Genomic DNA, 11,291 nt, shown 5'->3' on the forward strand with positions numbered 1-11,291 from the left:
TGTATGGGGAAATAAAGAGAAAGAGGCTTCCAGCTTGGACTGCAATGAAGCTTGGACAGGAGACAGCCAATTGTTCTCATAAGATGATGGCTTCTTAGCATTGTTTGGGAACAAGTGTTTGACATGGGGGGTGCTGTAAGGCTCACTGTGGAGGTACACTGGTAGGTGGTGATGGTGTTTAAGCTCAACAATTCACTGACTTGGAAAGCTGTGATGCAGACCTTCAGTTCATGATGATAGCTACTACATGATTATTATTTCCCATTGAAGATCTTACCTTTTGATAGGGAAGACACAACACATGGAATTTATTCCTCATGTGAATATACAACTAGAACAGCTCTTTAATGTAAGCAAATTATCAACTTACTCTTCATTTTTTTCTTGGTTTTGCATTAATGATATGGATATTTGGGCATATCAAGTCCTGTGCATTCAAAATTCACCATATCCTTGAATCCAAAGTGCCTTAGTCTTGAACAGATTAACAGTGGTTCTAAATTCAAGATTGAAAATATGCCATTCTCTCCTGCAGGAACTAGCTTTGGGAAACAGTCTCAGAGTTAGGTTGTAATCATCTAATTGTTACACAGTGAAAGAGGTGGAAAGCTTATTTTAAATCCTTAGTCCTTTATAAATAAACCAAAAGTCAGTGCTTAACACAGACATGGGATAGAGAACTTCCCTGGCTCATAGCTGTAGAATTTATGTTCCATTGTAGGCTGGACCTTTGATAAACTGAGGATCTAGACAAAGTTCTCAATAGTGACTGTCTTCATTAATAATCTTCACTACATCATGTCCCTGAGCTGATTAAATCATAGTCAAATTTTCAGTATCTGTAACAATGGTAGGTAATCCTCAGACTCAGATAAAATCACTGCTACGTTAAAGTAAACATGTAATTGCAAGACCCAACTAGTATGCAGTTAGTTTTGCTAATCAAGTGCTTAAAAACCACTAAATAGACATGCAGAGCTCTAAAGGGTTTAAGCAGTTACACAATCTCTCCACAGAATTGATGTGGGATATTCTTCCTGTGTTTGCAGACATGAATGACACAGCCATAGAAAATTTTATCTGTGTGATATATAATGTTTCCTTCATGAACTGCACTTGGCATGTGAGCAGGACAGTTCCAGGAGATACCCAATATTTCCTGTACTGGAAGAGCTCACGGTAAGTAGGTCTTCTTGAGTCTTGGGAATTTTGCATTCTGGTCTGACATGTGACATTACTAATATTTAACTGAAGCAATTTGTCATATAAAGGAAAGAAGATTTCATAGGATGCCAGAATTATGTCAAAGATAATTGGGGAAGGCACACGGGATGTAGATTCCAAAACGTGACAATAGAAAATAAGAAAGCTTATTTCCTGGTAAATGGAAGTGGACAAAACATTCAGTCCTACGAGAATATGATTACTCTGTACAAAATTGGTAAGGATATTTTTTTTTTCAATTTTATTTCATAGAATCATAGAATGGCCTGGGTTGAAAAGAACCTTAAAGATCATCTACTTTCAATCCCCCTGCTCTGGGAAGGGTTACCAACCACTAGAGCTGGCTGCACCCAGCCTGGCCTTGAATGCCTCCAGGGATGGGGCATCCACAACCTCTCTGGGCAACCTGTTCCAGTGCCTTACCACCCTCTGAGTGAGAAACTTTCTCCTAATTTCTAACCTAAATCTTCCCTGTCTTAGTTTAAAACCATTCCCCCTTGTCCTATCACTATCAACACATATAAACAAGTGTTCCCCCTCCTGTTTATAGGCTCCCTTCAAGTACTGGAAGGCCACAATGAGGCCTCCCTGGCGCCTTCTCTTCTCCAAGCTAAACAAGCCCAGTTCACTCAACCTTTCTGCATAGGAGAGGTGCTCCAGACCTCTGATCATCTTGGTGGCCCTCCTCTGGACTCGTTCCAAGAGCTCCACATCCTTCTTGTGCTGGGGGCCTCAGGCCTTCATACAGTACTCCAGGCGGGGCCTCACAAGACCAGAGTAGAAGGGGACAATCACCTCCCTCTCCCTGCTGGCCACCCCTTTTTTGATGCAGCATAGGACATAGTTGGCCTTCCAGACTGCAAGCATGCACTGACGGCTCATGTGCACCTTCTTTGGGGTCCACATCAGGACCCCAAAGTCTTTCTCCACAAGGCTGCTCTCAAGTTCTTCTTTGCTCAGTCTATATAAATACTGGGATTGCCCCAGCCCAAGTGCAACACCTTGCACTTGGCCTTCTTGGACCTCATTAGGTTCTTATGGGCCCACTTCTCCAGCCTGTCCAGTTCCCTCTGGATGGCATCCCTTCCCTCTATTGTATCAACTGCACCACTCAGCTTGGTGTCATCTGCAAACTTGCTGAGGGTGCACTCAATTTCGTCATCATCATGGTAGATGATATCCATCATCCTTCCCTTCTATTTCTAGTATTACACTAAGGGAGTGAAGAAGTCATCCCTGGGGAAAAAAGAAAAAAAAAAAAAAAAAAACAAAAAAAAAAAACTTTTTAAAAATCTGTTCCTCAGAACAGAGAGACAATCTGAAACCCCACAGGTCAGATAATTTTGAACATTTCAGTCAAATATGTGTTCTGTGAAAGAACAAGCTCATCTTTTGGAATTAAGTGGCCATGGATGCCTGAGTGGGACTAACTAGATGTTAGGTCTATACCAGTATCTCATAATTCTGAACTCTGTTCATCCGCAGAATACAAAAGAACCAAGCGCTTTAGTACAATGAGTAAAATATTTTTTCATTTTTTTTAATGCATTTATAGTTAGAAAAAGAAAAAAAAAAAAAAAAAAAAAAGAAGAAGGAAATTGATTCAATTTAATATGAATACACACACACACAAAAAATGTTGCTCAGATTAAATTTCTCAATTCAGTAAAATATCACAACAGGTTTGTTTCATAGAATCATTATGGTTGGAAAAGACCTCCAGGATCATATGGTCCAACCATCACCCTACCACCAATGTCACCCACTAAACCATGTCCCTAAGCACCACATCCAAACTTTACTTATACACCCCCTTGGACAGTGACTCTACCACTTCCCTGAGCAACCCATTCCAATGCCTGACCACTCTTTCTGGGAAGAAATTTCTCCTAATTTCCAACTGGAGTTTGTTTGTTTTAATTTAATTTTACCTACAGTTATTTCTGATATTCCAAGTACCTCAAGTGGAGTGGAAGTTCTGCTTTTGAATATGGAGTGAATCTGGTAATTCTCACAAAGTTACATTACAACTTTTTAGACCACTTATTTGAACAGCCACCTAACCACTTATATTAAAAAAAAAAAAAAAAAAAAAAAAAAAAAAAAAACAGAGTAAAAAGACTTGTTTTTTAATCAGTTTTATTCATAGATGCATAATAATTTTATTCTTAATTAAATTATTTCAGAGAAGCTCACCCCTCCATTAAATGTCACTGTGAACTGTAAAGGACTTTCTCATAGTTGTGAAATTAAGTGGCAACCACCTCGTACAAGTCATGTGAAAAGAGACACTTGTTTCAAATATCAAGTTGTCATAGAAAAGAAGGTAAGAAGAATTGATTATAACACTTAACTCTGTTTGCCTGCTTGTATTTCCACACACACTACCATACAACTGATCCCCTGTTCTTCTGTTTGAGTGACCACTCCATTTTTATACAAGGTATCCTTGCACAGGTATAGAAGTGCTATCAGTCCATGCTACATTAAAGAAACTGGGCAAGGATCCCCACACTGAGGGTGAATACATAGAGCATAATCTTCCTCGCCATTACTATTACTACCTCCTTCACCTTGCCCCCCCCCCGAAAAAAAAAAAAAAAAAAAGAAAAAAAGAAAAAAAAAAGACCCTAGCTTGGCCTTCTTGGTTTTGCTATGTATGGAAGTTGTCTGACATGAACATAATTCTGCTAAAGGATGTAGTTGGCCAATAAAGTGAATTACATAGTGAATTCAATGTGTAACTGGAATTCTTGGATTGTTGCAAGGGCTCAAAATTGCCAAAAATTTTAACTTTAAATGTAGCTATCTGTTTTAAAGATCAGAAGTGTATGATGTTCCTCATTTGCAGAGCACTAGAGGAAAAAAAGTGAGCAATGCGAAGTAGAAATGTAGATGGTTTAAATAGATAATGCTAACACCAACATTTAACATGCTCATCTTATAGCTTGTGCGACATTCTCCCTCGTGGTTTTGTTTTTGTTGTTGTTGTTTTGTTTTGTTTTGTTTCTTATATGTTTCCTGTTTTACTGTTAACTGGAATTCTGTAATTCTTTTGTATGCAGCTTTTGTGTAAACAAGCATCCTCCCAGATCCAACTGTCTACTTAGATGACCTCAATGTCTGTACCTTATCTGATTCTGAGGTTTAGCTAAAGTAGGTCTGCATCTTATATACAGTTGTGAATTTCACTTCAGCTGTCACAATCAGATATAAATGGGCAGAAATACACATCAGTTCATTGTGGGTTGTGGGAGGGTTTGGGTTTGTTTGTTGTTTTTTTATTTTATTTTTTTTTTCAAGTTCAGTGTCTTTTTTTTTAACTTAAAGTGGAAAGAACCATCCATGTCTTAATAAAATATGTATACATATATATTGTACGTGTTATTAGAACAGAATATCCAGGTTTTCCATATCTTACCTATATGTGGTTGTTACTATGCATTTTAAAAATTGCAAGTATTTATCCATCAAAAATACCGCTTGAAATATTTGTAGAAACAGTTGAACTCATGGTTCCAACAGTAACAATAAAAAAAAATAAAAAAAAAAAAATAAAAAGGAAGACATAACATAACTAATTAAAAGATTAACAGTGTAAAAGTTACATAGACAAAAATTTGGATGAAGAAAGCATTGCCCCAGTTTGTTAGTATTTTTTAAGATACTCTTATGTACAACTGAAACACAGACTTTTCATTTGTGGGCAACCTGAGCCTTTTGTTGTTGTTGTTTAGTTCTTTGATTCACAGTTCTGCAATTAAAAATAAAGTATACATTATTTTAGAGCATTAGTGGTAAGGAAAAATGTTTCAGTGGAAGAACTGTTTAACTTCATGGTCTATAAAAGAAGGCATATGAAGCATGTGGGTTTTGTTGTTGTTGTTTTCTGAAAATCAAACATTCATAAGGCGAGACACCTTATTACAAAGAAACAAAAGGAACAATCATAAACATTCAAGTTCTCTGTTGTTGCTAGGTTGATCCTGAGAAAGGCATCAAAGACACATCTAAAATGGTAAGTCTTTATTATCCTATTAATCTAATATTTATGCTGTTTTTATGCTATGTTTATGTAAGAACATCCTCCAATCAAATTGCCTTGGTTTCAGTATACTGTGTATGCTTCTTATTGACAAGTTTCCTCAACATAGTTTTAAACTGTTGTTTATAAAATATATTCCCACATGTATGAAACTTTATATTATTTCTTTGCAAGTCACAAAATCTTCCATTTTACAGTTCATTGTACTTCCTAGCAAACTCATACTTGTGTATAAATATGGATCATAATTCCACATTTCTGTTGAAGATTAAAAAAAAGTAAAGGAGAACTATGGAGATTTGTACTTTATTAATGGTCTCTGGGAGAGGTCGAGATGAAGGATGCAGGAAAATATCAACTGAAAGATTAAATCAGTATAAAGAAGGAAGAAGAAAAAAAAACCACAGTTTTCAAGAAAGTTCAGTACTCTTCTGAGAAGCATTTCCATATATGTCAAATGTTTCACTTCTATGTAATCTGATTGTTAAACTTTACTTCAGTTTTGAAAACAATTATAGGAAAGGGAATGACAATTCTTCAGAGAAGTTCCTGCTAAAAGACTTACAGATTGAAAATACACTATTGTTTTGTGTTTTCTTCCAAAATTTTGCTCTTTAGCAGAGGTTAAATGCTGCAAATTTCACCCTCCCAGCACCACTGACAAAGATATTCATACAAAATGAATTAAAATGGAACAAACTAATTTCTTAAGGGATGATTTTCTATTTGTTATTTCACTCATCTGTCCATAGATATATGTGCAAAATTTGTAAGTGTCTACATCATTAAATGAAGCAGACACATTGTCATTTAGCAAAGAAAAAGCTCTCAGTCTAGTTTTCTGTTTAGGAAACAAACATCACTGGAAACTCCTACATATTTGACAGCTTTAGTGCAGAAAGAAGATACAGCATCAAAATCAGAGCTACTGACAATGGTTGCTTAGTGAGCAAAAACTGGGGGGAGTGGAGTACACCTGTAGAGTTTGGTAAGAATGAAAATCATTTTTTTGACCTATTTTTTTTCTCAGATATTACTTGTCTGCCTCACTTCTTACTTCACAGATAGAAATATTTTTATATTTCCAAATTTCTTCAATTTGCTAGGATGAAAGGAGCAAAGAACTGGAATATCTCTTAATATAAGGGAGGTTTCCAACCATTCTGTTGTGACGGTTAATTCTTCTTGCAAGACGACAGTGAATAAAGCACATTTTTTCAGGTCTTCATTGTTAGCTGTTTTCCTTCTTCCATTTCTACTTTTGTCTTCATAAACTTCTTATTTCCCTGTTGCTCCCTGCCACCTTGAATTTTGAAGTACTCTGTAGGACTCAGAACCTCACAAAATGAGGTTCTGAGGCTTGAGGCTTGGTAGTCTCAAGTTACTGGATATGGCCCACATACTGTCTGCCATCCTACTCATTCACATGTTACAAGATCATGAGGAGCTAGGCTAAGGAAGAAGTGACTTCATACTGGTGTTTCACATAGTTGAGCAATCTTTCTTATTCTGTGATACTAAACAACATTTTGATGACTACATGTCTTTCAGGAGGAGAACAACTTACGTCTACTTCATCATATCTGCTACTTCTGGTATCAGAACTGGCAGCAAGTGTCGTATTTTTTCTCTGTGCAGTGTAAGCTTTGTTTCTTGTGCATTTTTTTTTATTCTGTACCTGAAATAACTCCTCTTTCTCCAATAGAAATGTTCTGGTGTCTTTTAAGGAGGAGGGAGGGGGAAAAAACTGACACTGAATTGTTGCAGGAGTCATGACACCATACATGTAGACATTCCTCAAGTGGGCTCTACATTTCTGATTTCCAACCTTTTTACTTGCTTGATCAATATTGCACAACTCCTTTCAAGACAAGGTCTTATATCAGTTCCCCTTTCCTACTTTCAGATACTGCAATGTAGAGGTGTGGCATGTAAAATTTCCTTGTTTTAAAAATATTTCTCTTTAAGAGGATGAAAAAACTTCCTATGATTTATTAAAAAGTCATAAAAGAGATTACTATAATCCAAATTCTGAACAATGAACTGATGCCATTGTTTTAAATCCACATAATTTTTAGTTAACCTTTCATTACTTTTGTCTTGGAGGGAGAAAATAATAACTCAGGAGTATAATAAAATTATAGTACATTTTGATATTTGCATACTGAGTCTTTTCTTCACCACCCCTTTTTGTCACTGTAGAAATATTTATTTGAAAACAGTACCTGCTAGAGTACTACAGCCAAAAGACCCATTCCATGAGATCGCTCCAATGAATTTCCAGGTATATTTTCCTTCCATTTGTCCAAAATTTTTTGTAAATGAGGATCCATTGCAGTTTCAAAGGTATGACCTAAGTGTCAGAGAAATGTGCATAAGCAAAGAATTTTTTTCTTTTTTCTTTTTTTTTTTTTTTTTTCCTTCTGTTGGTGTACTGAAAGAGGAATTCCATATGAAAATAATTCTTATGGTTTTCCTTTTCCATTCTAAGATATTTGTGATATGTCCACCTGGAGCATTTGACAAATACATAATTTCACCCAGCTCTCCTTATAAACCATATGTTATCACTAGGAGTGCTGAGCCTAAGCTCAGGACAATAATAATGCAAATCTAGGCTGCTGCTCAGTTATGGGGTGAGAATGGACAGAGAAATCTACTTCTGGTAAAAAATACTTGTGTAATAGATGCTGAGACCATGTTAGTATTTGGCAACACTGCTTAAGACGGGAAATTTTCAAGGTTATGGTAAGAAAGTGTAGTAGACAGCTAAGAGATTCTAGCTTACACAGAGTGCTTGAGAGACTCATGAGAGCAAGGAACAGATTGCAAGTAACAAAGGGGAACTGACAGTCTGGAGAGCATTGTGCAAAACTTGCTGCAATTCAGAAAGTATTTGAGTTGGCTACAGACAGGCCTGGAAGCAAGAACATGTCCACAAGGAAACACTGGATCACTGGAAGCCTCTGTTAATCTTTTTAATTTCAGTTCCTTAGTCACATGAACTTTCCAATGCTAAAAAAGATTAGATTTCTGGCTTTTCAGTGGAATAACCCCAAGCACCAGTACAGGCTGGGGGGTCACCCGCTGCAGTGCAGCTCTGCAGAGAGAGACCTGAGAGTCCTGGTGGACAGCAGGCTGTTGCAAGTGCAATATGCCCTCGTGGTCAAGAAGGCCAACGGTACCCTGGGGTGCATTTGGAAGAGTGCTGCAAGCAGGTCAAGGGAGGTGATCCTCCCCTTCTACTCAGCCCTGGTGAGGCCACGCCTGGGTTATTGTGTCCAGCTCTGGGCTCCCCAGTACCAGAGGGACATAGAACTACTGGAGCGAGTCCAGAGGAGGGCTACTAAAATGATTAGATGGCTGTAGCACCTGTCGTATGAGGACAGGATGAGAGAACTGGGCCTGTTTAGCCCAGGAAAGAGAAGACTCAGGGGAGACCTCATAAATGTGTATAAACATCTGAGGGGAGGGTGTCAAGAGGATGGAGCCAATCTCTTTTCAGTTGTGCCCAGCAACAGGACAAGAGGCAACAGGCACAAACTGAAGCACAGGAGGTTCCAGCTAAGTACAAGAGGGCACTTCTTTACTGTGAGGGTGACAGAGGACTGGCACAGGCTGCCCAGAGAGGTTGTGGGGTCTCCTTGTCTGGAGCTATTCAAAACCCACCTGGATGCAACGTGCTTTAGGTGATCCTGCTCAGCACAGGGGTAGGATTAGATGGTCTTCAGAGGTTCCTTCCAACCTCGGCCATTCTGGGATTCTGGGATTCTGTGAGATGTCCTTTGGTCCTCTTTGGGGAGCTCATCATGAAGGGAATATCTAGACACTACTACTTCAGTCCTCTCACTGACAGAGTCCTACAACAGCTTCTATATAATAAATAACTACCATTTAAATAGTAGGAGGTTCAAAATTGTAACATAGTGACTAATCTAATGCATGAAACACTAATGAAATGTTTTTTTTTTCTTCTTTTAATAGACAGAACATAAGAATCAATTAATAAAGCATGAAACTGAAGAAATAACTGTTATTGAAGAAGTGGCATAATGGCATGCAAGTGAAGAGAGTTGGATTTTTGTTTTTTTTTTTTTTTTTTTTTTTCACATGAACAATTATGTATCTTGTTGGCAATAATTTATAGGTTTTTCATATCGTCCTTCTTCTAAGCAGAGATAACATCATTGCCTGTAGAGGCAGCTCCTCAGGAACCTGTCTTTGAAAAACTCCTTGTATTTGCTTGCATTTTCAAAAAATATTTTCAGTTGTATGATGATGATTTCTTCCTTCTTCTTATGAAGACCATTTTTGCAGTGTTTCAGCAAAAATATTTCAGTAGTGCTGTGGAAGTTATTATACTAATTTTCAATCTAATCCAAAAGAATAAAATAGGAGCAACCACATTTAAGGGTTTTATTCAGAGCCTTCAGTGGTCCACTGCCTAGGAAACAGCTTGATCAAGGCTGTAATCAGGAGTAAAAATTTATCATCTCTATGAAAACCCACTGAAAATAGGCCAAGATTAAACATCTCAAAAATGCTCACTTGTCCACAGAAAATGAATATTGTTAAAGATTTCAGGAGACAATTTTCTCATAAACCCATTTGTTGCCTCCAAACTATGTTGCTAAGTCCTTCAGCACAATATCACCTAGGGGCTGACCCTCACTGTTTACAAACCCAAAGGTTTCCTCCCACCTCTCATCACTTCATATTTGTGGTAGATAAAAGTATAACTTGAATTGTGAATACTAACAGGTATCAGATAGCTGGGAAGGGGAGGAGGGATGGTGTACAATGTCAGAAATTAAACGTTTGAACTTTCAACCAGAAGCCTGACACTTGCAAGCTGAAGTACAGGCTGGCTGTTTTTATAACACCTGGACAAAACAGAAGTAACATATCCTGAACCTCTAACTAGTAAGCAGATATGAGACACAACCTTAGTATGGAAAGCTAATCATGCATTCCACTTTAGCATGTGGATCATTTCAGTTGGGGAAACCAAGGGTTAGAGGTCATTTATAACCATGGGGTGCCCAGTGTCCCATCTCTTATTTCCCCCATGCCTGTACACTTCATTACCATATCCTGTGTCTCCACTTCTAAAGGCCTCTGCTGTCATACAAGGATACCCTTCATCAGTGGTGGTACCTTGGTGGTATCACACAAAGATAAAAGTAAACCTAAATCAGGGTTGCTGGCAGGACACATCCATAGAAGTCTCTGACTTACTGCCAGTCTCCAAACTAAGGTGTGAGAGACAGACAGACCTCTGGATCTGAGACCCCATCCTGCCCTGAGCAAGCTGAAGTTGACTCTCATGTCATCCAATGTATATATTACGCTGTTTGCCTTTCTGCTTTCTCTCAGGATTTTAAAGTCCATCACATCATAGTCCTTGCATTTAAGACTGCCCTTGACTCACATCCTTGACCAGTTTTTGTTTAATGAGTTGCAGATCCAGTTGAGAAGATCCTGTAGTTCGCTTGTCCAGCATGTGTATCTAAATATTGTTTCTGGTGATTTCTATAATTCTCCTGTTTTACATGTATCCTGACACATTGCCCTTCCAGCAGGTCTCAGGATAGTTAAAAACATCTTAGGCAGCTGAAATCTCATCCTGGCAGATAAAGTTCACTCAGGGTGACAAAATTCCACTAGTCCACAAGAAGTCCCTTTTGAAAACAATTTTTTTCTGATTCTGTGTTTCTAAACAAGCTTTTATTAACAATTTCTTTCAATTACCTTTAAAAACAGAAACAGAGAAGGAGCCTAATCTTAAACTATCACTTCCTAACAATAAAAGCTTCTGCATCAAAAGTGTTCAACTAAAGGCAAAGTTTATTTTAATTTAAGGGAAATGAAACAGATAAGGTCTACCAGATCCTCTCCATCCTGTTTCATTCACATTCAATCATGGCTATTGGTGACCTTCTTGCATCCACACTGCTTTCACTAGGAAAGCTGATGAGGCTACAAAGCCACTTAACAACCTGGAATTCACTGGAATTCACTT

At 37.8% G+C, this 11,291-nt stretch overlaps 1 protein-coding gene across 1 annotated transcript; it reads left to right on the forward strand.

Annotated features, from left to right (window-relative positions):
* Positions 1-1,051: 1,051 nt before the first annotated feature.
* LOC311210297 (granulocyte-macrophage colony-stimulating factor receptor subunit alpha-like) lies at positions 1,052-9,322 on the forward strand (the record flags this gene model as incomplete). Its single annotated transcript, XM_084288153.1, has 8 exons — positions 1,052-1,179; positions 1,272-1,441; positions 3,411-3,550; positions 5,204-5,242; positions 6,119-6,257; positions 6,821-6,908; positions 7,472-7,553; positions 9,254-9,322. 8 exons carry the CDS (start codon positions 1,052-1,054, stop codon positions 9,320-9,322), a joined length of 855 nt encoding a protein of 284 aa, XP_084144279.1.
* Positions 9,323-11,291: the final 1,969 nt, after the last annotated feature.

The sequence above is a fragment of the Netta rufina genome (assembly GCF_964035555.1).
Source record: "Netta rufina genome assembly, chromosome: 1".
Lineage (NCBI taxonomy): Eukaryota > Metazoa > Chordata > Aves > Anseriformes > Anatidae > Netta > Netta rufina.